At 52.9% G+C, this 24293-nt stretch overlaps 5 protein-coding genes and 1 long non-coding RNA gene across 14 annotated transcripts in view; 3 read left to right on the forward strand and 3 right to left on the reverse strand.

The window, feature by feature from the left end:
• itih5 (inter-alpha-trypsin inhibitor heavy chain 5) lies at nucleotides 1-14386 on the forward strand. 2 transcript variants are annotated; one of them, XM_037242750.1, is made up of 16 exons: nucleotides 1-15; nucleotides 5047-5140; nucleotides 9169-9339; nucleotides 9408-9452; nucleotides 9540-9703; nucleotides 9949-10053; nucleotides 10155-10396; nucleotides 10470-10639; nucleotides 10708-10824; nucleotides 11359-11530; nucleotides 11599-11887; nucleotides 12372-12928; nucleotides 13021-13074; nucleotides 13303-13419; nucleotides 13493-13870; nucleotides 13934-14386. In XM_037242750.1, the coding sequence occupies exons 3-16, from the start codon at nucleotides 9235-9237 to the stop codon at nucleotides 14185-14187; spliced, it is 2769 nt and encodes a 922-aa protein (XP_037098645.1). In that variant the 5' UTR covers nucleotides 1-15; nucleotides 5047-5140; nucleotides 9169-9234; the 3' UTR covers nucleotides 14188-14386. The 2 variants fall into 2 exon arrangements, with proteins under 2 accessions (XP_037098645.1, XP_037098644.1); XM_037242749.1 differs by lacking the exon at nucleotides 1-15 and adding an exon at nucleotides 9043-9082 and having other exon boundaries at nucleotides 4994-5140.
• kin (Kin17 DNA and RNA binding protein) lies at nucleotides 896-3585 on the forward strand. The gene is made up of 12 exons (XM_037242822.1): nucleotides 896-1125; nucleotides 1249-1343; nucleotides 1508-1551; nucleotides 1695-1817; nucleotides 1885-2072; nucleotides 2138-2186; nucleotides 2263-2314; nucleotides 2429-2546; nucleotides 2632-2766; nucleotides 2828-2927; nucleotides 2994-3094; nucleotides 3349-3585. The coding sequence occupies exons 1-12, from the start codon at nucleotides 1012-1014 to the stop codon at nucleotides 3406-3408; spliced, it is 1179 nt and encodes a 392-aa protein (XP_037098717.1). The 5' UTR covers nucleotides 896-1011; the 3' UTR covers nucleotides 3409-3585.
• On the reverse strand, nucleotides 3299-8839 carry itih2 (inter-alpha-trypsin inhibitor heavy chain 2). 2 transcript variants are annotated; one of them, XM_037242748.1, is made up of 21 exons: nucleotides 8644-8839; nucleotides 8540-8572; nucleotides 8359-8397; nucleotides 7940-8112; nucleotides 7764-7868; nucleotides 7532-7694; nucleotides 7365-7472; nucleotides 7156-7284; nucleotides 6966-7082; nucleotides 6736-6904; nucleotides 6535-6660; nucleotides 6283-6464; nucleotides 6026-6211; nucleotides 5814-5953; nucleotides 5573-5745; nucleotides 5343-5492; nucleotides 4885-4998; nucleotides 4610-4808; nucleotides 4372-4544; nucleotides 3867-3978; nucleotides 3299-3789 (listed from the first exon to the last, which is right to left on the reverse strand). In XM_037242748.1, the coding sequence occupies exons 1-21, from the start codon at nucleotides 8743-8745 to the stop codon at nucleotides 3642-3644; spliced, it is 2841 nt and encodes a 946-aa protein (XP_037098643.1). In that variant the 5' UTR covers nucleotides 8746-8839; the 3' UTR covers nucleotides 3299-3641. The 2 variants fall into 2 exon arrangements, with proteins under 2 accessions (XP_037098643.1, XP_037098642.1); XM_037242747.1 differs by having other exon boundaries at nucleotides 8540-8575; nucleotides 8644-8828.
• On the reverse strand, nucleotides 14308-17476 carry tmem110l (transmembrane protein 110, like). The gene is made up of 8 exons (XM_037242841.1): nucleotides 17017-17476; nucleotides 16234-16282; nucleotides 16065-16160; nucleotides 15856-15977; nucleotides 15599-15711; nucleotides 15439-15522; nucleotides 15257-15376; nucleotides 14308-15185 (listed from the first exon to the last, which is right to left on the reverse strand). The coding sequence occupies exons 1-8, from the start codon at nucleotides 17204-17206 to the stop codon at nucleotides 15075-15077; spliced, it is 885 nt and encodes a 294-aa protein (XP_037098736.1). The 5' UTR covers nucleotides 17207-17476; the 3' UTR covers nucleotides 14308-15074.
• Nucleotides 14308-24293, reverse strand: part of LOC119116976 — a 13717-nt gene continuing 3731 nt past the window's right edge. The window contains exons 2-3 of the long non-coding RNA XR_005096392.1: nucleotides 21986-21988; nucleotides 14308-15053 (exon numbers count right to left, since the gene is read on the reverse strand). This is a non-coding gene — a long non-coding RNA (uncharacterized LOC119116976). The remainder of the gene's footprint in view (nucleotides 15054-21985; nucleotides 21989-24293) is intronic.
• Nucleotides 18346-24293, forward strand: part of sfmbt2 (Scm like with four mbt domains 2) — a 15965-nt gene continuing 10017 nt past the window's right edge. For 2 of the 7 annotated variants that reach the window (XM_037242753.1, XM_037242755.1), the window contains exons 1-12: nucleotides 18350-18548; nucleotides 18776-18968; nucleotides 20035-20128; nucleotides 21185-21317; nucleotides 21546-21649; nucleotides 21731-21971; nucleotides 22162-22176; nucleotides 23139-23227; nucleotides 23367-23616; nucleotides 23700-23797; nucleotides 23867-23968; nucleotides 24041-24271. In XM_037242753.1, coding sequence (XP_037098648.1) covers nucleotides 21236-21317; nucleotides 21546-21649; nucleotides 21731-21971; nucleotides 22162-22176; nucleotides 23139-23227; nucleotides 23367-23616; nucleotides 23700-23797; nucleotides 23867-23968; nucleotides 24041-24271 — 1212 coding nt within the window. In that variant the 5' untranslated portion in view covers nucleotides 18350-18548; nucleotides 18776-18968; nucleotides 20035-20128; nucleotides 21185-21235. Of the gene's footprint in view, nucleotides 18549-18775; nucleotides 18969-20034; nucleotides 20129-21184; nucleotides 21318-21545; nucleotides 21650-21730; nucleotides 21972-22161; nucleotides 22177-23138; nucleotides 23228-23366; nucleotides 23617-23699; nucleotides 23798-23866; nucleotides 23969-24040; nucleotides 24272-24293 lie in introns of all 7 variants that reach the window. The other 5 variants (XM_037242757.1, XM_037242756.1, XM_037242751.1 and 2 more) reach the window with 5 other exon arrangements.

Below are 24293 nucleotides of genomic sequence, written 5' to 3' on the forward strand. Positions count from 1 at the left end.
TGTGTGTGTGTGTGCGTGTATATACTTTGACACACACACACACACACACACATCTTTGTCTTGACTCGCCTCTGAGGAATTCCCTTCCTTTCATTAGTTGGCGTCAAATTTAACATACGTTTTGGTCCATCTGCTTTTTGTGATCAAAGCAATGAACTTTGACCTTTTGCTACACACCTCATCTTTCCAATACGAATACCCCTAAAATATGAAACCTGTAATTTGTCACGCATGCTTAAAGATGAACAGAAATTTTCTATAATTAGACCCTAAATCATTATTGACGGTGAATAATGATGAAGGGATGGAATGACAAATAATGGAGGGATGCTGGGTGGCGGTGAGGAGTCAGTGAAGCGAAAGAATGTCTTCAAGACAGTGTGACCTCAATACGGCCTCATTCAGTCATACATGGCACACACAGGCTGAGCGCAACATCAAATCTCTTGCTACCATAATGATTGAATTGGTCTCATTTGCCCTTGCATTTATATATACAAATGTAGGCTGTTTGATTTGTTTTCCTTGTGTCCAAATGTCTCCAGGCTCCACAGATGATAGTTGGACCTGAGCTACTCGCTGTCGACCTCATGTGGAGTATCATGGCACTCCAAAACTGGCGATACCACCAAGCACCACACGAGGGAGACAACGGGCCAAATTCCAAAAGACCTATGTACGTTTTTTAAACCACACGCAGCACATATTCGGTTAGTCTTCAATTAACATTATTGAATAATAATCTCAAGACAAGACTCTCCAACAAGTCCTTTCTTTCCAGGGAATGGGAGTGCAACTGAAATTTAAACCATTTGTAACTCAACTGGCGACTTCCAGAGGGCGCAATGGACCTATACGCTCTTATTAACCAAAGAAGAAGTCAAATTTATGTTCTCGCGAGATAATGACGTACGAATCCCGGAAAGGGCAGAGTCAACCGTATTTACGCTTCGTCTCCACGGGCACATTTAGTTAAAAACCGATTTTTCTTTTTAGTTTTAGCAGGCCAAAATGGGGAAAGCCGATTTTTTCTCACCCAAGGCGATAAGCAACCGGATAAAATCCAAAGGTCTCCAAAAACTGAGGTGGTATTGTCAAATGTGTCAAAAACAATGCCGAGATGAGGTGAGTTTTCCCGCCGCCCTTAAACGAAGCTACTACGACCTGTTGCCTCAAACGCTCATTTTTAATATCCCGTAATTTGGTATTTATTTATGTGTGTGTGTGTGTGTGTGTGTGTGCCACCAGAATGGCTTCAAGTGTCACTGCATGTCCGAGTCCCACCAGAGGCAGCTGCTGCTCGCCTCGGAATGCCCAAACAAGTTCATGGACTATTTCTCCAAGTAGGTTTCCTCAGCAGTGCTTGTGTAAACAAAGTGATCAATGTATGTTTTCAGCGAGCAAAGCAAGTGGACCATTGGGCATTTTGGATTAGTTAGCTCAGCGACATCATTTCTGAAAACATATCTATTCAATGAAATACATTTGCTGTTGTTTTTCTGTGCAGCGAGTTCAAAAATGGCTTTGTGGAGCTGCTGCGGCGCCGATTCGGTACGTTTGGCCATCACGCGATCCTACTCAATAGCTAAGAAGATTGGATTTTAGCGACATCATCTAAATACGTCTAAGTAATTGAGCTACAGGTCGTAAAATTGCGCACCATGTCAAAATGATTCCGTTTTGTGTGTGTCCAGGGACAAAGCGCGTTCACAACAACATCATATACAACGAGTACATCAGCGACCGCCAACACATCCACATGAACGCCACGCGCTGGGAAACGCTCACCACGTTCACCAAGTGGCTGGGGCGACAAGGTACGCGAGTCGGTCGCGGAAACGTCTCAGATGGGACAATGGTTCGCGACCGACGGCTTCCGTTCAGGTCTTTGCAAGGTGGACGAGACGCCGAAGGGCTGGTACATCCAGTACATCGACCGCGACCCCGAGACCCTCCGCCGGCAGGAGGAGCTGGCGAGGAGGAAGAAGCACGAGCTGGACGACGAGGAGCGCAGCGCCAAGTTCATCGAGGAGCAGGTCCGCAGAGGCCGCGACGGCAAGGAGGAGGAGGCGGTGAGTCCCAAACACGGCCTCCGACCCTGACGCACGCTCATCTGAAGTTTTCCTCAATTCTCTAGGAAGACCCGGTTTACACCGAGCTGAAGCGAGAGCATGAAGAGGAAAAAGGTGCGTTTCCCCACACGTGCCGAATATACGTTGACGTTGTTCTGATGGCGCGTGGCCGGCTTTCCTTCTTTTGCAGTCACGTTCAACCTGGGCGCCGGCACATCGCTAGCAGGTCCTTCCACATCAAGGTACAGGGGCTGCAAACGTATTTGCATTTGAAGTATAAAATGTTTCTTCTTACAAGACACTTTCTTCTTCATTTAAAATGGTCGTCAGCCATCGTTTTCTTTGTTTCTCCGTAGTTCCCTCCTGGCCCCAAGTGCTCTGGCCAAGACGTCATCGGCGAAGAGGAAAGAGCCGTCCTCTGCTTCCGACTCGCGGGACAAGAAGCGAAAGTCCGCCCTGGAGCAGATCATCGAGGTAGGGTCCGGCGCGACTCGGAACGCGTGCGGGCGTGCGGCCCGGCCCGGCCCGGCCCGGCTGACGTCGGCGCCTTGCGTCTCAGATGGAGGAGAGGAAGAAGCAGCAGCAGCAGCCGCCGCCCACCAAGACCGACCATTGGCTGCAGCCCAACATTGTGGTCAAGGTGGTCACCAAGAGGCTTGGGGACAAGTACCACAAGAAGAAGGCCGTCATCATGGTAAGCGCGCACACGCGCGAGCGTCTCGGCACGCGCGTCCTGACCGCTCGGCGCCCCGCAGGAGGTGCGAGAGAAATTCACGGCGGTGGTGAAGATGATCGACTCTGGGGACAAACTCAAACTGGACCAGAACCACGTGGAGACGGTGATACCCGCACCAGGTAGGCGATGACCTTTGGCTGCTACAAGCGAGAAATGTGTCGGAAACCTAAGCGGCGTCCCCGCAGGAAAGCGCGTGATGATTGTCAACGGAAAGTTCCGTGACACGGAGGCCGTGCTGGAGGGCATCGACGAGAAGAACTTCTGCGCTTCGCTAACGCTCGATTCCGTAAGTGGATTTGCATGGCATACAAGAAAATGCCTCTTCCTCTTGGCTTTGTGACTATTTTCACAAACGACTCAGCAAATTGACATAAGCGTGGAGGACAAGCGAGTCTTTATTACAAGAAGAAAAATGATTTCTCACTTTCACAGCGCAATGTAGCCAAAAAGTGGTATGTTGCCCACAAAGTCGATTCTTTTTTTTTTTTTCGTCGTTGCTACGGCGACCCAGAAAGTAAAACCGTGTCTTGTCGTCCTTAGGGTCCACAAAAGGGAACGCGCGTGGATGTCGCCTATGAGGACTTCTCCAAACTGGCTTGAGCAAACTTTTTTCTCCTTCTCTAATCTACTACGTCAGAGTTGCAATATTTTTTCATCTGGCTTTTTCTTTTTTTCAAACCGGCAGATTGCTTTGATGATACGTTTTCTATCAATTCAACGTGACCAATCATTATTTCAACTTTGGGATTAATGAACTCGCAAATAAGACATTGGTGGGAAAAAAAAAGTCCTATTTTTTCTCTTTTCTTTTTCTCCTGTTGTTGAGGACTCTCCTATTCCATGGAGAGGAAGCTGTCGAGGTCAGGGACGATGTAGGCGCTGTAGTGGCCGTCGATGAATCCTTTTCCGCTGTTGTGCACGAACCAGCAGTAGACGTCGGAGCCGCGTCGCTTGTCGCGTCTGTAGTCCTTCTGCCAGCCCCTGGCGAGCGCGGCCAGCAGAGGGCGCCACCGTTAGGACCTAAAACCTGTCTTATTGTAAGGGGGGGGTTGACCTACCTGGTGACTTGCAGCTTGTTGCCCTTCACCTCCATGGTGGCCTCCTTCTTTTGGGGGTCGGCGCCATCGCGGATGTCATAAATGGTCACATCAGGCTCTTGGGAGAACTGACCTAAGGGGCCACATGGCCCACACCCAATCTTTTAGCGTCGCGAAGGAGCAATATTTGTGTACATTGATTTCATTAGGAAGCTCAGCACCTCTCCAATAAACGCTGTGTTTTGCTCATCATGTCCAGTCTATTTTGATTGCCATCCACTCCATTAATTGTGGGAGAAATACCTTGAAGCCCAGCACTCAATTGGCTTGAAATGTTCCCCATTGAAATGAGTGGAAAGGGCCTTAACTTCATTTCAAGCCACATCATCTCTAAAGTCATCCTAGGCATTTTTCCCCCCCATTTAACACATCTCCCAAGGTACCACTCTATCTCCAATTCCTCCCTAACCTTGTCTTATTTCCTTTCGATGCAGCTTACACGGCCCAATTTCATGCAAGTGAGTACCTATGAGGCCGTGGACCAGTGGCGAGTACTGGTTGTCATTGGGGAGGTAGAGACCCAGGAAGTCCACGTTGAAAGGGTGCTTCTTCCACACGCGGTGGAGAAGAACCGTCACCTTGATGCTCTGGTTGATGGTGACGGTGACCTGCGCGTCCTTCACGATGGAGATCCTCACCCTGAATGGAAGAACGAGCGATGACCTCATCAGGCGTCATCCCGCAGGCAGGCCTCATCCGCTTACCCGTTTTGGATGATGTCGGCCGTGGCGCCCCAGGTGAAGCTGTGGTTGTTCTTGCCATCGGTGAAGGCGATGTCGTCGGCGCTGACGGCGACGCCGATGCCGTCCGGCTGGTAGTAGACGGAGATGACCCCGAAGTAGGTTCTCCGCTTTCCGTCGTGCGCCATTTTGTTGCCGATCAACTGTCCGTTGACCGCCAGGCCTGCGGGCGGGGCCGCACGCAAAGTCACGTTTTGCCGTGCGAGCGGTTAGGCGCCGGCCGGCCGGCGTCGTCCTACCCGCGCCTCTGTCGGTCACCAGGTTGAGGATGTGACCGGGCTCGGAGTCGATGTTGAAGCAGACGTCCATGTTGCTTTGAGGCAGGTGCACGATGAAGTGAGGGTCGTTGTCCACTGGGTGAAGCCAAAGGTGTGAGTGTGCAATGTCGACTACTTGTCAAGGCAAAGTGAGACATGCTGCCAAAAGGACTACAAAAATGGCCGCAGCTCTACGAGACCGGAAGGACAAACAGAACTCCAAACTCCAGAGCAGCCGGTAAGATGCCGATCTGACTTTCAATCAATTGTTTGTGCTACTTTGGCTGCTTCAGGCTTTGAAAATACTCGGTGTCACTTCGACATAGTTCCTGTCAAATATGAGAATAGGAAAGCAGACGAGCACCGGCTCGTGGCACCTTTGGGTGTTTCACAAAGAGCACAAAACAGCAAGGATAGGTTGGTGTGCATATGTGCAGTACCTAAGTTGACCGTCTTTAACATGGTCCACTCCTCCGGGCCTTTTTCCACATGGCTGGGCGGGGCCGGCGTGGTCATCTGGACCCAAGGCGGAGGTTGGTAGACGACCTTCACCGGAGGCAAAGTCCTGGAACCTCCTCCCAATCCGCTCCCTGACCGCACACGTTATGGATGAAGCAAGTCGCTACGACTCCTGGCGGCGGCGTCAGGCGGGGTGGGGCGGGGCCAACACCTGAGCAGCAGCCTTGCTTGGGGTCCTTCGGGGAGTCGGCCAGCAGCCTCTCCTTGCTGTCCTCGCTCTCCACCAGCAGCGCCGTGAGCGGTGTGACAAACTGATGCTCCATGGCCAGCGCCAGGATGCGCTGGGTGATCTTTCTCTTCTTGGCGGCGCTTGGCGCCAAAGACCTGACAAGCGGAGGACTATGACGGACCGCTCCGTTGGCCGTTTCGTTTTGCCGTTCTATCGCGCACACCTCTCGCTGATCATCTGTTTGATGGTGATGTAAGCCCACAGCTGCCTGGCGAAGCCCGTGAAGGAGTGTTGCTGCTTGGCCAGCTCCATGTCCAGCTTGGAAGTGTCTACCTCCGTTTCCAAGGTGATGTCCAGCAGGGCCTGTAGGACGAGAAGATTGTGACGGAGAAGCAAACGTTCCCCTGCCCCCCCTGATGCGTGCGTGGCACTCACACCCGATGCGGTGGTGAAGCTGGTCAAGGTGTCACCCTCCAACGGTTGCACCTTGCCGGCCACCACCAGCTCGGAGCCCCCAAAGAATTTGTCGAACTGGTTCTGCGTGACGTCAGACACGGAGTCCTCCGGGAACTGGACGGTGATCTTCCGCAGAAGAGGATTGGATACCTGGCTGTAGAAGTTCTGCAGGGAACGACGCAAAGTGTCAAGACAGGTTCCCGGCCGGCTCCGGCGGTTCGGAAACGGCGGCCTACCCTGAGCTGCTCGGCTGCGTCGTGGTTAGCGAAGATGCGCTGGGCGATGCCGCGGTTGTCCATGGCGATGCGCTCCAAGAAATCGTAATCCACGTCAAAGCCGATGCCCAAGGAGAACAAGGAGAAGTCGTCCCTCATCGCCTTCTTCACGTTCTTCTGGATGGTGCTCAGCTTGATCTCGCCTGCGCAAGCGTCCGTCTTGAGCGGCTACCTAAACAACACCCTTTGATTGGCCCCCGCCACGAGACTCACCCACTGTCGGGTCTCCGTCCGACACCAGGATGATCATGGAGACCGATCGAGGATCGATGAGCCCCTGATTAGATGCCCTCACGAGCATCTGCACCGCTTTCATCAGCGCTTCGTTAATGTTGGTGCCTGGGGGGGGGAAACGTCACTCGTGAGCAACCCAAAATGTTCTGAGCTTCCAAATCCGGACTTGTGTCACGGTACCTCCGACCGGTTTAATGTTCTGGACGTATCGCTTGGCGTCTGAGATTTGTACGGAGGATCCCGGGACCAAGTCTTCGTTCCAGCATCGCACGTTGTGGTTGAAGTCGATGACACTGAACTGGTCCTCTACCGTGAGGTCGTCCAAGATGGCCTGCATGGCCTCCACCGTCTGCCGAAAAGGACCGCAAGTCAGTCCTACCGGACCACCGCCGTTGTAAACGACGACTTACCTGTTTCATTTTGACCCCCCACATGGACCCGCTGACGTCGATGACAAACACAATGTTCTTGGGGAGCGGAGACATGTTGGAAGGTGCGAAGAAGTGGACAAAGTGGCCGTCCGAGACCTAGCGAGACCGACGGGGTCTCCGTCAGTGGCGATTTGACGGCAATGTGCCGGTGGGTCGGTGGGTGGGCTACCTGCAGCTCGCCGGCGTTGCTGTCCCGCTTGACGTCATATTTGACATTCAGGGTGCCGTCGATGGCGCTTTGCGTGCAGTTGTCGCACTTCCTCTGCTGGTTCAAGTTGGGCTTGAAGACCACGTGGGCCTGAGGGAGGGAGGGAGGGAGGGGGGCGGACCTGCTAGCGAGGTTTCCACGGCCACCGTTTGATGTGGAGTCAGTCTTACCTTCTGTGGGGACTGCGTCACTGCGATCAGCTCGGCAAACTTGTCCCCAAAGTTGTTTGACGTTTCCAGCGTGGCGATTCCCTTGGGCTCAAAGATGTAAACGTCCACCTAGAGACGGACACGGGCCTTGCACTTTGCGGCTGCTGGGGTTGGAAAGGCGTGGGTACCTGCAACTGAGGCACCAGTCTCCCGGGCTGCAGGTGCAGCGAGTGCTGGTAGAATCCCAGCTTCCTCTCCAACATCTCCTGGTAATGCAGCTCAAACTCGATGTTGCTTCCGGGAGGGACGTACACCTCCGTCTTGAAGGTCTCCATCTCCTGGGAGTTTGATCTGTTGTGCGGAAACATTCCAGTCTCCCCTCAAGTCTGCTTTGGTTTGGAGATCTATCTGGCCCAGTACCTGACGATGCCCGCGGCCTTCCCTTTGGCTCGTGCCTGAGCGTACAGATTCCTGGCCACCGTCTTCTCCTTCACCGAGCCCGTGAAGACGATGCCGTTGACGTTCCTGGGGCGGGCGCAAAAAGCAACTGCCATTAACTCTGCGTGTCGCCTTCTCGCTCTTCCGGACGCTCTCACATGGTGAAGTTGGTAATGAAGGCTCGTTTGGGGATCTGCACGTTGAAGCCGATGGTTTGGGCTTTGGAGCCCGAGTTGACCACCGAGCTCCGGACGGTGGTGTGGGCGAACCGCGACGTGATCCGACTCTCCACCTTGTAGCTCTTGACGGTGATGTCATCTCCGCGGATGGCCTGGCAAAAGTTTGAGATGGGAACTTTCAATGAAGGACATTCTTGAGCAAGTTGTGAAGGTGAAGGTCCGCTAACCCTTGATCTTGATGAACTTAAACAGAAATCCCTGGAACCATCTGTTCGAGAACTAGGTCACTAACCCGTCAGTCACGGGAGTGTACTTCTGAACTTATTGATTTTTGGGAGCTGAGCTCAAACTCTTGTCACAGTGTTGAGAGGTGAAAACAACAAGTGGAGGGGTTATACCTCAAAGTCTTCCTGTTCCTCGCTGGTCAAGATGGCTCTCTAAAACACACAGACAAGTCGTCAGGCGCCATTTTCTTTGTTCTCTAATTTCTGAAACCGATCGTCTCATTGGTTTGCCGTTTGAACGATTCCTCGGGGCAAAAATCGGTTCAGTCGATACAGTAATACAGGAAGATCTCACCTTGTGTCTGTCACCGTGATTGAGAAGATCTGACTGCTGAGAGGAAGTTGAGCGTTAATGAAAACATGTCACCAGGCATTAGGAGCCCCTTTGACCCCACTCACCTCGTCCTCCCATTCTCCGTCGATGACAAACTCAAAGCAACGGTGCTCATGGAGGCCCAAGAGCGCGATGAGGAGAAAAAGAAAAATCTCTTTTGGCTTCATGTTCTTAGCGCTCAGCTCGTCCTGCTAGCGAACAGTGAAAATCCCTTGCAAATGGTTCGGATCCACACGATCAATACTTGCAAGCAGATGGGAAGCAAACTTTGAAGCTTGACCTGCACATTGGGAGCGAGTAAACAGTGTTGGACAAGCCCACTCACAGTTTGCTTTGCAAGATGTGCAACACTGATGTCACGCTAGCTAGCCGGCTAGCTAGTAAGAAATAACTGAATCCAATTGAAAGTTGGTTGAAGAGCCAAATGGCGTCTCCACGTTGTAACTTTCTGTCACGTCCACAAGGTAGCGGCAGATTCTGCAAGCGAGCGTCTAAATTCCGACGGTCAGTGAAGGCATCAGTGAACAACAAGTGCTGCTGCTTGGTCTAAGACCCCGTCCTTCCTTTTCTTCCTCCTCCTTCTCCTGCAGTGGGTGGGCGCAGGCTGCAGGGTCGAATCTTCTCACTAACTTTGCGACACGAGCAAAGCCAGGAAGATGAAGACCATGCTGCTGCTGGCTTCACTGCTCTTGTGCGCCCTTGGCCAAGTGGACCATTTCCCACCAGGAGACCATTTGGATGACCACTTTGATTTCAACATGGTAAGTGTTTGCTTAGGTTTTTTTTGTTTGATGTGAACCAAATGAACTTTTGTTGATTGTTTCTTCAGGCACCGCACAGAGTTCCACGACAGGTGAAAAACATCCTGGTGAAGGTACAATACGTACTTTGATTCATTTCGTATGATTACCAATATTGTGGAAGTTCTTGAATGCGAGTCGTCGCCTTTGACTTGGGGCAGGAGGCCAGACCTCACGTCCAGGAGCTGTCCATCAACACCACCGTCATCTCCCGCTACGCCTTCACGGCGGTGCGCTGCGTCATGCTCAACCGGCACGCCGCCGCCGGCGAGGGTGTCTTCCGCTTCCCCGTGCCGGCCGGCGCTTTCGTCTCCAACTTCACCATGTAAGCAGCACGCGCAAGTTTGGGCTTTTTTCAAAGTGAACAAGTTTAGTTTGTTTGAAACACCTTTTGTGGCTCGGGCCGATGACATCGGGATCAATGAGTGCGGCTCGTGAGAAAGCCGCCGCCGCCACGGAGACGTCAAAGTGTCGACAAAGGCCCGGGGCGCCTCGGCGTGCCGTAAACCTGCGACGAGGGCAGAAAATGCAGTTAAATGCTAATCCTGGAACTTTGACCTCTCAAACCAGGATCATCGCAGGGCGTGTCTACCGGAGTCGGGTCGCGCCGAAGGAGCGGCGGAGGCTCAAGCGGCCAGACGGAAAAGCTCGGGACAAAGAGTCAGGTGACCCCAGGTGTGTGTGAACTCCTTCCTGCTCTGATATTTATTTTCGAATTGTATATGCTCAAGGACTGCAGACCCCAGCCAAATTGTCTTTTCTTTTTTCCGTCCAAGTTCGGAGGTGTTCCGGATGGGGGCCAGCATTCCGGGCGGCGAGCGGGCCGTCTTCCTGCTCGAGTACGAGGAGCTGCTGCAGCGCCGGCTGGGCCGTTACGAGCACGTGACGGCCCTGCGGCCGCTGCAGCTGGTCAGCCGCCTGCGGGTGGACGTCACCGTGGTGGACCACTTGCCCATCACCGCCCTGGAGGTGCTTCCTCTCCGCCGAAGCGGCGGGACCGGCCCGGCCAGGGCGCCAGGTTTGTCGCGCTGGCGAAACGGAGCCCCCCGCGAGACAACGAATGGCGAGCGCTTCTCGTCTTTGTGCCGCAGCCAAGACGGATCCTCCCGTCACCACGACGGTCCGAAGGGAAAAGAACGCCTGCAAGGTCACCTTCGGCCCCAACATCATTCAGCAGGCCAAGATCACCACCGACGGCATCCTGGGGGATTTTGTCGTCCGCTACGACGTCCAGAGGGACACGGCGGTCGGAGACGTGCGGGTAAGACCTCTTTTGTCTCCTTCTTGGCTCCGCTTGCCAACTCTAAGGACTCTGTGACTCATTGGCAGGTTCAAAAGGGCCACTTTGTCCACTACTTTGCGCCCAAAGACTTGCCGGCCGTGCCCAAGAACGTGGTGTTTGTCATCGACACCAGCGCTTCCATGTTGGGTGCCAAGATCAAACAGGTGACATGCTAACAAGGTCTTTCAGCTGACACGTGACACGGAATTTGTTAAAAGCAGTTCTGAAATATATTTTTCTGCAATTCAACTTTGAAGAAAGTCATACATTTACATACAACCGGTGGGGTGGGGTGGGGAGGGGAGAGGGTGAGTGAGTGAGTGAACAACAGTGGAACAAGGCCGAGTTGTGAGGCAGGCGGGAAGGTCAGCTTCCATCGAGTCATGGAAGGTTTGACACAAGGCTAGGCTCCGTTGCCGTGATCCCCGCCCCGACCTTCGCCGGACGAACAACGAGCGGGGTTTGATGCGCTCGCACAATGGCCGCCTTCATGGCGGGTCAAGTGTCTGCTTCTGACCGGGAGTGGATACATCCCATCATGATTGCAATGCCAAATTATACAACACGCAAACATAATGTTCCCACAATGCTCGGTGGAAAACGCCATCAATCAGCAGGATTCTTTTTTTTCTGGGCTAATATTGCAACGTTCGCCTCGTAAATTGCAAGCTAACATTGCGCTACCTTTCGCTGGCCAGACCAAAGACGCCTTGCTGGCCATCCTGCGCGACCTGCGAGCCGTCGATCGCTTCAATTTGATCAGCTTCTCCAACAAGATCAAAGTGTGGCGAGCCAGCGGCCCGGTGCCCGTCACGCCGCTCAACATCCGAGACGCCAAGAAGTTCATCTACGCGCTGATGCCGAGCGGAGGTAGGAACATCACACGGATGGTTGAAAATTAGATGCGTGACGCGTGCGCACGCGCGCCCGCCCGGCAGGCAGCAACACGGACGGCGCCATCCAGAGCGCCTCGGCTCTTTTCCGCCAGCGCCTCGACGGCGTCTCGCTCGTCATCTTCCTGACGGACGGACGGCCCACGGTGGGCGAGTCGCAGTCGGCGGCCATCCTGGGAAAGACCCGCTCGGCCGCGCTAGACAAGTTCTGCGTCTTCACCGTCGGCATCGGCGCCGACGCCGACTACAAGCTGCTGGAGCGCATGGCCCTGGAGAACTGCGGCGCCACGAAGCACATCCGCCACGGAGACGACGCCAGCGCCATGCTCAGAAGGTACATAACTGGTGCAAAATGTTGATTTGAACAGCTTTTCAGAATTCAATCGAATGTAGCAGTTTGATTCCTTTCTCGCAGCTCCTTCAGCGCTCAGTCTCGTTAATCCTCGTCCGTCATTTATCGCGCTCCGTCCGCACAAAGAGCAGCGACGCGTCGGCGCTGACAGCCGCTCTGATTAAGCCTTGGAGCCCTCGGCTCTCGTTTGCACAGCGGAGCGAGGAATGCGCCTGTGTTGTGTAAGCCGCGTCTGAGCAGGCTTGCAGATAATAGGCCTCGCGCGTCCTGAGCAAACACGGCTTTGGGTGTCACGACGGAGGTCTTTTATGGAGGTGAGCAAACTCCCCGGAGGGGCCACAGGTGGCCTTAAGAGCGGATTTGAGAGGCGGAAGGAAACGCCGATGCGCCGGCTTATATTTCAAATATTTGAACACAAACGCTGGCGCGACAGTTAAGCTAACAAGAGCGACACTCGTGTGTCCAGCTTCTACGAGGAGATGGCCACTCCGCTGCTGTCCCACGTCAGGATGGACTACGTGTCCGCAGACGGCGTCACCCGCCACTTCTACGCCAACTACTTCAACGGCTCCGAGTTGGTCGTCGCCGGCAAGTCGGGCGCCGCCGAGGCTCTCCGCGTTCGGGTCACGGCCGACAACGACGACAAGAAGCTCGTCCTGGAGACGGACGCGGCGCTGCGGCGGCGGGAGTCGGAGGCCGACGAGCTGGTGAAGGCGGCGGCCCGGAGCTTTCCCGAATCGGGGGAAGCTTTGAAGCGGCTGGCGGCGGACTTGGCGGAGCGCGTGTGGGCGTTCCTGACGCTCAAGGAGGAGCTTCGTTTGCGTCTGCTCGGCCGAACCAGCCGGGAGAGGGAAGAACACGTCCGGCGGGCCACCGACCTCTCCCTGGCGTACCGCTTCCTCACCCCTCTCACCAACATGCTGGTGGACGAGGTCTCGTCGGACGGCGACGAGGTGCCAGACGACGACGACGACGAAGGAACGTTACGCGAAGAAGTCGACAGACAGAGTTTAACTCTGAGAGGTAAGACCACACCAAATGAATGAAGGCTCCTTTGTCCTGTTGCGATGTTTTGACGTGGAAGGCAACGGACCGGCATTTGCTCTCCCTCGCAGATCAAGTTGACAGGAGACCCGCCAAGAAGTCCCTCACCATCTCCAAAACATCAGGTGACGCCACGTCGGCTTTGCGTGCGCGCGCGCGGCCTATCATTTGCACGGCTAATAAATAGAAGGGAAGCGGCGGCGGCGGCCCTGTCATTACGCTCGCTCTGTCATCACACGCCTCTTCATCTTGTGCTTTCTCACAAGTCGCCATGAAAGCGCCTCCTAGCCAGCCGATAGATAACCTCTCATCCCGGGTCAAAATGTCTGAAAGGTTCCCCCGTTTGTCTCCAGCCGATGGCGATCCTCACTTTGTGGTGGACTTCCCTCTCAGCAAGACGGCCGTCTGCTTCAACATCAACGGCGAGCCCGGCCACGTCCTCCGCCTGCTTTCCGATCACAAATTCTCCGGTAGGTAGGGAAAGAAGCCCGCCTGCTATTTCAGCCCAAGCGGCCTCAAAACGTCGGCCGTGCGTTTGTCCAGGCGTGACGGTGAACGGCAAACTCATCGGCACGCCGCCGCCGGCGGGCAGCCGTAAGCGTCGGCGCACCTATTTTAGCAGCATCGCGGTGGTGGTGGACCGCCCCCGCCGCGCCTACGTGGAGGTGACGCCCACCAAGGTCATCCTGGACGGCGCCGACCGCCTGGTGCTGCCGTGCCACTCCAGCGCCTCGGTGGAGAGCGGCGCGCTGTCGCTGGCCATCGTCGGCGGCCGCAACGTGACGCTGAGGATCGGCGCCCGCGTGGCCTTGGTGGTCCTGCTGCACCTCTACAAGAACCCGGCGCCCTACCAGAGAGACCACCTGGGCTTCTACATCCAAGACAGCGAGGGGCTCTCGCCCGGCTGCCACGGCCTGCTGGGTAAGCGACTTTTTCGATCCTCTTACCACGTGCGGCGCTTTTGAGTCTTCAACCTCCTCGCAGGCCAGTTTCTGCACCAGGAGGTGAGCGTCGTGGAAGGAGAGGCCGGGGACCGTCCCTCCTCGGCGCTCCTGAAGGTGAGGGGCCGCTCGGTGCCGGTGGTCCGCAAGAGCCGGCGCATCTACGGCGGCGCGCACAGCGTGGACTGCTGGTTCGCCGGCAACAACGGCGCCAAAGTGGTGGACGGGCGCTACGAGGACTACGTGGCCTCGCACATGTTCGACACGGGCGACGGGCCGCACGGGAGCAACGCGTGAGAGAAGCCCCCGCTTGGTTCAGGTACTCTTTAGGACCCTGGTGTCTTCTCTTTTTCTACTGGACATTTTTATACGGTCAACTTTTTACGGTCAGTACTAGTTCTCAACAAGCCAGCCGTCTTCCTGCGTCAGTCAACTTTTATTTTGGGCCACACATTACATTCTGTAAGGAGCACCTTGTGACCACTGGCAGACATAAAAAAAAAAAGCTCAAATAGCAAATACAACACCTTTGGTCCAACGAGAACAGTAAAGTTGAAGTCTGCAAGGTTTAAAAAGACTGGAATACAAAAAAAAAAGTCGTACACATGATGCAAATAAATACACGATAGAATGAAGAATCATTTGGAAGGAAAGTTAGCTTGGCCAAAGTCAAAGCAACTGCTGAGTGGCAATCATAATAATGCGCAACAATTAGCATGAAGCTAACATTCATGTTTCAACTCCTCAACATATTTTGTGGCATTTATGGAAGCCTGTTTCTGCCACTCAAAAATGGGATAGGTCAAAAAAAAATGTTTTACCACATAAAATGTTTCTGTCAATAACCAAAACAAATGATGACATGATTTCTTGCCTCTAATTCAAAACAAAAACGAGAGAAATTAAAAAAAACAAAAAAAAAACAAACTTGTGGTCTTTCTTGGAAGTTGGTCGGAAGTAGCCGGAGGGCAGCACGTGCCGGGAAAATGCTGCCATCTTCCATCAAAAGGTAGATGCCAAAAAGTCCCCGGCACCAACATCGATTCATGATGTCCCATTTTCAAGTACAGCGCCCTCAGGTGCATCGTCTTTGTTGTGCTGGGGCGACCTTGTCTGAAGTTGATGCGCGGGAGGGAGTGTGTGGAGGCGCTTTGCGTGTGCAGCTTCAGGTGGAGGCGGCGGCGTCACACCGCCACCCAGTCGGGCCTGGCCTGCGCTCCCGAGAACTGCACGGGAGGCGGGGCGCCGTCGTCCGCCTCCTCTTCGCTCTCGTCCGTCTCCGCCGTCAGAAGAACCTACGTAAACACTTCAGCGGGTGAGAAGCTAAGAAAAAAAGCAAAGCATCTCAAATGTCAGTCGCATTCACCCGTGACTCCTCGGCGCCGCCGCCGCCCTTCTTGGGCGTGACGTGGCACGAGTCGTCCGGGCTCTTCATGCTCTTCAACTTCCTCATGGTCAGGCTGTCCACCACCCAGAACATGACCGACTGCGACAAAATGGCCGTCAGCAAAGAAGCGGGGTGGGGCGTCAGCAAAGAAGAAGACTTACGTTGACGATGAAGGGCACGATGAGCATGACCAGCACCAGCTCCACTTGAGGGTTTGTGATGTAGCCCAGCAGAACGGCCTGCAGCTGGAAAGCGCAACGCCGTCATTTCACAACAACGGCGGCGCACTTTTCTTTCCGTTCATTCGGGACGCGCGCATACTTTGGACCATCCCGGCACCAGCAGCACCAGGCTGATGACGCCTTTTTCCAGAACCATGATGAGCAGGTACGTGCCGCACTGGCCCAACCACGCCGCCGCCTGCGGGGGGTCGCCTGCCACACAAAAAAAAAGCAACTGAATGGAGCTCTGCTTTCAAGCCATCATTTGAAAGGCCTGCCCTATGTCAACAGTGACCTCCAGTGGTTACAACTGGAACTACACCCCTGCTGCTTGACTTGCGCTTTCAGTCAACTCACCGTACTCGCCGAACGTGAGCAGCGTCCACTGCTTGTGCTCCACCACCTTGGACACCAGCTTGACGGCCAGCCAGATGACCAGCATGCCCACGGTGGCGTCCAGCAGGAAGTTCATCAGGTACCTGGCAAAACGGCAACAACACACGTCCGTTCAATAAAAGGGTTGCCGTACGTAGATGAAGAAAAAAAACCGAGAGAGTGCAACTGACAGTGAGCAAGGGTCCTCTTTGGTGAGCGTGGACAGGAAAACGTTAGCAAAGTGGATGAACAGGGCGCCGATGGCCTGCTTGGATGTGTCAAAAAACCTGGAACGAAATGGTGAGACAATTTCCACCAGAGTTTTTCGACTCAAACGCAAAGCAAATGAACATTTCTGACCAGATCCTCCACGGTCGGCGGATCCCTGCGGGCTCCCGGAACCTTTTCACTGCAAAACAAGTTAGCGTGTTGACAAGACACTTTAGCCTCAAGCTGTACATGTATTCTTTATCTTCTGCAAAGCACCACGAATATCACTGCGGAGTTTTGACTGTCTCCAGAAGTACAATTGCCTCGAGGGGCTAATAAGTAACCGAGTGGAGGCTCATGAGGCGGCCCACATTCTGGATGTCACAAGTTATTTATCTGCCAGTCAGCCGTTATTCCTTCCTGTTAAATACACCGTCGCCTTGAGGAAGACAATTGAACAGTTGAACGGTGTGGACTTTGACATCTGCAGCCTTCAGGGAGAGAGGATTAAAAAAAAAAAAAAAAAAAGTAACAGGAAGTCAAATGACACTCATCACAAAAGAAAGACGGATTATATCAACAGGTTTAACTCAAGTAGCTGTTAAGCACAACAACGGGGGGCGGGGGTCATTTTTTTTCTCGAAGGCAAGATCGTTGAACAAACTACAAATGTACTTTATCTGCTGGTGCTTTTATATATATTTTTTGGCTAGAGGTTTTTAAAAGTGAGTGCATGAACTCACACGAATCCACAATCGAATAAAGCGTTGGCAATGCGCAAGTTAAGTTCGAAGTCGCGGATTTGCTGCGCGCTCCGAGGAACGTAAACAAGACGCCACGTGTGCAAGTCATTTAGCCTTGTTTCCTGCTCATTTGTGTTTCTTTTTGGGACGGGATGATTTTTCCAAAATGCATTTGTTGCCTGCCACTCACACATGAGAGTGCTGAAGGCGACGATGGCCAGGAGGCCCTGGATGAGGACCCCGAAGCGGTCAGTCAGAGCGCCGTTGTCGCATCCGTGCGGGTTGGCCGCGTTGATGTCGCTCATGTTGGTCACCTCCAACTCTCCGGCATCGGACAACCTCCTCGCCAGCAAAGAACCGCTGTGGCCGTACATGTCCATGGATGCTGGCGACGAATACTGCCGCGCCGCGCTGAGCCGACAGACAAAAGCGCAGCTCGCTGCCAAATCCTTGATGTCTTTTTTTTTTTTTTTTTTTTTTAAGTCCCCGCAATGTTGCCTTACGGTGATTAGTTTGAGTTTGAAATTCGACCGTCAGGGTTGCTGATTAGGCAACAAAAGCAAACATACAAGTCGATTTTCTCGCCTTTCATACACGTTTCTGCAGAAGAAAAACAAATGTCAAGTAAACACTGCTTGCAAAGGGTAGCTTCCGGATTGCCTGTCAAAATAAAAGTATTTCGCGGCAGCCGTTCAGCAACTATTAATAAATAATAGTTTTCCGAGTAAAGCCACCTGTAACCTCATTTTATGTTTTTGTCTTATATATTTTTTCCGTCTTGTAAGAGGGCACATGCTTTTACCTTTTGCTATACATCCGGTTGTGGTCCGGCATTTTGGCCCTACCTGTGGTGATTTATTTTTAATCATTTAGTTTATATTTTCTAAATTGATTTTGAATGTCGGTTGTAAACGTATCTGGTTCAAGCCAAAACATTTAAATGATTATTTCACTTAAGTTTTATCCTGGAAGAAGCAATTTAAGATTTAACAACTCAACAAAGAGCCTCATTTGGGTGTAAAGCAGGCACATTAATCCGCTGTTAGCCGCACGGGAAAGCAGATTAATGGCAAAACACGCATGCGCCCACCATCTGTTCAACCTGCAGCCTCGGACGCTCGCTCGCTCGCTCGCTCGCTCGGGTTTTTGAGTTTTTGTTTTCGGAGAGTAGGCGGAAGGAGGGGTTCATGTCGTGATCTGAAAATGATAATCATGCGCTTCCAGGAATACTTGTTACATTGCATTAAATGGCATGAAAATTGCATTTAAAAATTCACGTCCAGGAACTTTATTCGTAGATTCGGGAAATTCACTTATTATGACTTTGTTTCTGTCATCATGGGATCTAGTTCTGAAAAGTTGCCAAATATTATTGGAGGATGATAATGGCAATGTGGTTGTGTGTGACAGTCACGAGTTTCTGAAGGGGGTTTCCGGAACCAACCACGAAACAAAAATGAAATCACATTTGCGATGTTGGGGGGGGACTATAGTTCCTTGAGGTTTCTTTTCTTCCACGTGACGTGAAAGCACCAAAGAGCGGCGTTAAAGCTGACTTTGTTCTCTTTCATTCGTTATCTGTCTCCGTCATAAAGCTTTGCTGCGTTGCTCTTCGCCACTAGAGGCTACTGTTGACTTGAACAAGGAAGAGACGCGGATGAAGCAATTTACGCGAATGCTGGAGAGAGAGCATGAGGAAGAAAAGTTGACCAGAAAATACGGGTAAACTCTACGGTGCTTTTGCGTGTGAGCCGAAAAACGAGCTTTGAATGTTTTTGCTAATATCTTGATGTGAACTAAAGTCTAATATTGGTCAATTAGATGTATTTGCAAGTGTTTTCATGGTTTAATTTGGCAGTATCTTGATCAAAATGTCGACTTGAGTCCCGAACTGCAGCTGTGTCTCACTTGCGAAATGCTTGTTTGTTTGTTTTTGACTGCACTTAAAGGTCATTGAAGGCTCCAGACGAGGGGTCGATGTTTTGCGCTTGCGCAGAAGCCAGATGCCATATTGGAACGGGGGTAGCAGCGGGAGCGGAGAGACGTGCTGAGTGCCGAGGCGAGGCGAGCACACCCAGCGGGGGCTCCGGCCGGAACTGTCCTGGAATAACAAGAGGGAGGGGGAGAAAAAACTCGGGACAGGTAAGACAGGTGACGACTCCGCTGCGTGGGAGGGAGGGAGGGGGCTCTTTCCGTTTGCGTTTTGTCGACCAACTGACCACGGAGGGATTTAATTCCTCTTGTTTGAAAGCTCCGTTGACGCTTCGTGGGGAGTTTTCGCTTGCTTAACTTGCTTCAAGTGTCTCGTGCTGATAACCGTCTTTGTGATGCGGTTGTCATTTTTGACCCGGAAATGTCGTTTTTGAACGCGTATCGACCGCCGTTTAGAAATAAGCTTAAAGGCCCTCATGCTGATGACTCACTTAAAAAAAAAAAAAAAAAAAGTGGTGGCGAACGAAAGGTGCGTTTCCCAAAAAGTGAAACTACCAAAGGCAGCGTCACTCCGAGCAACATGGCGCTGCGCTGACTAATTGCCACTTTTAAAGATCTTTTGAGCGAGGAAAAAATACATCCGCGCCGTGCCAACTGCCCGCTTTGGTCTCTTTTGGTGCGCACACGCGAGATTTAGTGAATTAAATCCAAAGTGTGCACGGGGCGAGCGCGTGCGGGTTTTTTTCCGCCGCAGTTTGGAGTGTGCAAAGTACATGAGACGCTGCCGAGGCAGCCTGCTCCTCAGCCTCCTCTTCCTCTCTCCGGCCCCCCCCCCCACCACGCGACAACATCCGCTTTCACTTTGATCGCTTTGTATGAGCAAAATGGTGCAGTTGAGCTGCCTTTTATTCGGGCAGATTAAAATGAAGGCTGAGCTGGATGAGACAATCCCTCCAAAAAAAGATATTTTTAAATCAGATCGACGGAATGGAAATTCTTTTTTCTTTTTTTAAATGGAAATTGCGACACTATTTTAACCTTTTTCCTATAAAAAAAAAAACCTATTCTTTCTAGACAATACATATTTTTATCCAGAAAACTTTTCAGATGACTTCGTTGGTTGCTGAAAAAATTTCTCAAAAGTACAACCTTTTAGTTTGAAAAGTTGATTGCATCTTTTTCCCCATTTTTCCATTTTCCCCCTTAATATGGTTGTCTTTTTTGCTGAATCGTGAGGCTTTTTTGGTGTAAAATAAAAATCCGCTCCTTTCCCAAGGCGTCATTGAGGAGGAAAAGCCAGAGGTCGAATAAGCAGCGGCAGCCGCAGGTGTTGGAATCGGAGGAAGCTCCCGGCCAGGGCACCTCTGCGGGTGAGTCTAAAAGAGGAGAACCCTTGAATAGGCGCTAATGCAATCTAAGGCGCGGCCGTGCGGCGCTAGCTAATCTGCTAAATCCCCCATTAAAGCTTTTGGCGCCGCTTTCAGGCAAGCCGCGTGCACCCGGCTCATCGATGAGCGGAAGAAAGATGCAAGTCGAAGCCCCTTTAGCAAAAACAAGCTTGGCATTTGCTTTGTCGAGGACAGTCGTAAGGCACGTCTTTCAAGGAAGGCCGCGCTGATGCGGTTTGGGTTCATTTTGTCAACATGAGTCATTAGCATCACGCAGATTTGTTTCCAGTCTTCTCTGGCCTTCAAATAATCCAAGATTCCAAACCCGCCCAGCATGAAACAACAAAAATGGATCGATCGAATGTGGGGAGGGGGGAACGCTTGCGCGCGAGTCATTCGGCCATTTTGCCTCTTCAAACAAACATGAAGGAAGGAGAACATTCTTGGGAGGCCCCCCAGAGAAAAGGATCAAGCGTGTCAAATACGTTTGCACACATCATAAATTTGGCAAAATTCTTTCCTCGTGCTTTTCTTAATGCAAATCAAAGCGGAGGAGCATCCTCCAAGCGTCCAATTATTTCTTTTTATTTTTGCCGTGACAGCCCAACTTGTTCGAAAACAACTTCATAGAATTTTCTGAGATTTTCTTCAAATGACAATTTTCTTCTGCTTTTTTGTGTAATCATTTTTTTTTAGATTTCCCAGACAATTAAATTGATGTTTGTATGATTGTATAATGACGCTACTTGTTTTTGCTTTCCCTCTCGTGTCAAAAGAAAGCGTGAGATGAATGCACTATTTTGAGTGCAGCTCGTGTCTTTCCAGTTCTGCCACTTTGCCGCTTATCTGATGGCGGCCGTGCCACGCGCGGCCTGCGGCGGCCGCCGGGACATCGTACGCCTTGCGGGGAATGATAACAGCATTTTTGTGCTAGAAAGAGCGGCCGTCACCTCTGCCTAGGCATTTGCGCCTTACCACTTTCCCCCTCGTTTTATTTGTCGGCAACTTTATGGCGACGCTTGTGTTTTTGCTCCGCAGGCGCTTGGGACGAAGCGTGCCATGCGGTGACGAGGTCTCCAGCTTGCAAGGATGCAGTCGCTGGCCCAGGATCAGGCGCCCAAGCCGCCCGCCTGTCCCATTAACGGGAAGGAGGAGGCGGCGCTCCACTCAGGTGAGGAAACTCAGAAAAAAAATCCCAGTAAAGCCTGTTTGCCTTCAGCAGACCCACCACACAAGCCGTGATTGAAAAGAGGCAGGACGTCAGCCATTTTGGCTTTAGCAGCCATTTTAGGTGTCCTTTTCCAGGGATCCTTGCTACTTCCTGGAAAGAAAAATAATTAAAAAAAATAGCGAGCCTCCTCCGTGCGTCATTCTGCTGTGGGTATTGTTGTCAAATCAGAGGCGGAGGCCGTGGAGGAGCAAGAGGAGGAGGTGGAGTTTAACTGGCAGGAGCACATGGCGGAGATGGGGGCTGCCAGCGCCCCACACGGCGCCTTCAAACACGTGAGTCCGACCCAAAAGAAGGAATGACAAAGCCCGGGTTGACCGGCGGTTAGCATGCTTGGCGTGTCTGTGGTGGGACAGGTGGAGGTGAGCCTGCAGAGCAGCTTCCAGCCCGGCATGAAGCTGGAGGTGGCCAACAAGGAGGCGCCCGACACCTACTGGGTGGCCACGGTGGTGGCCACGTGCGGCCAGCTGCTGCTGCTGCGCTTCAGCGGCTACGCCGACGACCGCAGGGCCGACTTCTGGTGCGACGTCATGACCGCCGAGCTGCACCCGGTGGGCTGGTGCGCCCCTAACCGCAAGACTCTCACGCCCCCCCAAGGTGCGTTGCGCAACGCGCTGTTTCCCAACCGCCAGTGAGGGGGGCGGGGGGGGGGGGGGGGGGGGGCAATATTTTGTGAAAGTGGATCCATTTCACAGCCCGCAGCGGTTGGGAACTACTAACAACACTCCAAAGTGTCTGCGGCCATTTCATGCTGCTCCATCCACTTTGCTCTCTTTTTGTCTGTCAGATAAGCTGAGAAAAGGTAAGGCGCTGCACGTTACCCCCCCCCACCCCCCGACCACCTTTTCCCTCATAGGATGTGACCTCCCAGCTTTTTTTGCCTCTTGCACGGCGTGAGATAAGTGACGGGCACAAAACGAGCGCACCTTGCATTGGTGGTAGTTTGCGATAACGACGACTGCGTGCGGCAGATAAAAACGTCTGTCGCTGACGCGGCACAAAAGTTGCACTCTATTAAATGGGCATTGCCCGTTTGAGCCTGTAGCACAACCCCCCGTTAAAAAAAAAAAAAAAAAAAAATCCAGTGGATGCTGTCGTTGACTCGTGGCATTCCCGCCCGCCTGCGCGTGCAATAAAGTGTTAATTGACAAGGATGACATTCCCCGCATGCTCGCGCCGTGTTTTGGCTGCGGCTGGCGCCTCGAGGTCAGCAAGGCGAGCGAATCCTGTTCCACTCCAGCCAGAAGGAAAAATCCCTGGACTCAGCACAAAAATGGAAGTCGAAAGTTTGATCCCTCCACAATGATCCAAAAAGCAAAAGATGCTAATTTTATGCATACTTGTTTGCGGCGGCATATATTTAGCGAGACTTGAGCTTCCGTGCAGGGGGGGTTGCCTGTCGTGTGCATGCGTGATGGGGAGAGGGTGGGGGGTGAGAAGCCCCTCCCTCAAGGTTAATTATGCACTTGTGAGCATGTGTGTGTAAGCTCCCTTTGGGATGGAAACGCAGAGAACCAGATAGAAGGGGGTGGGTGCTGCGCAGGACCTGTAAAAATAGTTGATCTATTTCTGCACACAGGAGTGCTTGTGTGCATGCGAAGTTCGCCAGCAACAAAAGCAATGTTTACAAGCCAAATGGAAACCTGGCATAGTTGAAGCTGAAGCAAAAAAAACATTTGGCTAATGTCAACAATCCAAAGTAGAAAGTGTTGAGAGCACTTGATTTTCTTCTACTACGTGTTTTTGTTTTGTGCGTCATTGCAGCCATCAAGGAGAAACACGCAGATTGGACCGAGTTTCTGGTCGGCGACTTGACCGGCTCCAGGACGGCGCCGGCGAACCTGCTCGAGGGGGTGAGTGTGCCGAAAGGTTTTGGGCTCATCCCAAAAGTGCCACATTAGCGAAGGTGGTTTTTTGCTCCAAAAAATGTTGGTTCGCCATCGCACATTATTTAGCGGACCTTGAAGCCATGCTCCATTTTTGGTTGCCTAGCCGCTGCGAGGGAAGAACACAGTGGACCTGATGGTCCCGGGATCGGTCCTGGAACTCCGCGACGCGTCGGACCCCTTTCTGTACTGGCCGGTGCGCGTGGTCCGCAACGTCGGCGGCCGGCTCCGTCTGCGCCTCGCCGGCCTCTCGGACGAGCACCGGGCTCGCGACGCGTGGCTCTTTTACCTGGACATCAGGCTGCGACCCCTCGGCTGGGCCCGGGAGAACCGGCTGGCTTTGGAGCCGCCCACAGGTAACATCCGCCGGCCGCCACCCCTTTTGCAAAAAAAAAAAAAAAACCCAAATATTCGAAACATCCTTTTTGAATGGTCACAGAATTGCAAAGTCTCAAAAGCGCCGCCGACTGGCAGCAAGCTTTGGAGGACGCCAGACGAGACGGAGAGACGAGCGCCGTGCCGCCGGAGGTGTTCAAGGTCAGCGAGCGCCTCTGTCGCCATCTCGCACTTTGTAAACGATTAACAGTCCCCCCCCCGCCCGCTCAGGACCACGCCGACCTGCCTGCGCACGCCTTCAAGGTGGGCATGAAGCTGGAGATGCTTTCTCCGTGGGAGCGCCTGCAGATCTGCCCCGTTTCCGTCACCAAGGTGACCATTATCAAATCTGATCAGTGACGAAAGAAACGGAAGCGGATGTCAACCCCGACGCCCCCATTGCAGGTTTTCGATGAAAACTACTTCCAAGTCACCGCGGACGACCTGGCGGGCGACGGCGAGCCGCGCTCCGCGTTGTGTCACGCCAACTCTCCGGGCATCGTGCCCATCCAGTGGTGCCTGAAGAACGGCGTGGCTTTGGGGCGGCCGCGCGGCTACCGGGCCCCAGACTTTGACTGGGCCGACTACCTCGAGCAGAGCGGCGCCGAAGCCGCTCCCGACACCTGCTTCCCCGACGTAAGGCGTCCACCCCGTTCGT

This window comes from Syngnathus acus, chromosome 23 (genome assembly GCF_901709675.1).
Source record: "Syngnathus acus chromosome 23, fSynAcu1.2, whole genome shotgun sequence".
NCBI classification, from domain to species: Eukaryota; Metazoa; Chordata; class Actinopteri; order Syngnathiformes; family Syngnathidae; genus Syngnathus; species Syngnathus acus.

Bases quoted from the DNA above. Each gene is read 5' to 3' on its own strand.
- kin (XM_037242822.1), top strand. From the start codon at position 1,012: ATGGGGAAAGCCGATTTTTTCTCACCCAAGGCGATAAGCAACCGGATA. The intron at 2,547-2,631 runs GTAGGGTCCGGC...CTTGCGTCTCAG, and splicing joins CCCTGGAGCAGATCATCGAG to ATGGAGGAGAGGAAGAAGCA. The intron at 2,767-2,827 runs GTAAGCGCGCAC...GGCGCCCCGCAG, and splicing joins AGAAGAAGGCCGTCATCATG to GAGGTGCGAGAGAAATTCAC.
- itih2 (XM_037242747.1), bottom strand. From the start codon at position 8,745: ATGAAGCCAAAAGAGATTTTTCTTTTTCTCCTCATCGCGCTCTTGGGC. The intron at 6,465-6,534 runs GTGAGTCTCGTG...ACGCTTGCGCAG, and splicing joins GGACGGAGACCCGACAGTGG to GCGAGATCAAGCTGAGCACC. The intron at 3,979-4,371 runs GTACTCACTTGC...GTGGCCCCTTAG, and splicing joins ACTGGTCCACGGCCTCATAG to GTCAGTTCTCCCAAGAGCCT.
- itih5 (XM_037242750.1), top strand. From the start codon at position 9,235: ATGAAGACCATGCTGCTGCTGGCTTCACTGCTCTTGTGCGCCCTTGGC. The intron at 9,340-9,407 runs GTAAGTGTTTGC...TTGTTTCTTCAG, and splicing joins ACCACTTTGATTTCAACATG to GCACCGCACAGAGTTCCACG. The intron at 9,453-9,539 runs GTACAATACGTA...GACTTGGGGCAG, and splicing joins TGAAAAACATCCTGGTGAAG to GAGGCCAGACCTCACGTCCA.
- tmem110l (XM_037242841.1), bottom strand. From the start codon at position 17,206: ATGGACATGTACGGCCACAGCGGTTCTTTGCTGGCGAGGAGGTTGTCC. The intron at 16,161-16,233 runs GTCAGAAATGTT...ATTTCGTTCCAG, and splicing joins CGCCGACCGTGGAGGATCTG to GTTTTTTGACACATCCAAGC. The intron at 15,712-15,855 runs GTGAGTTGACTG...TTTGTGTGGCAG, and splicing joins GCTCACGTTCGGCGAGTACG to GCGACCCCCCGCAGGCGGCG.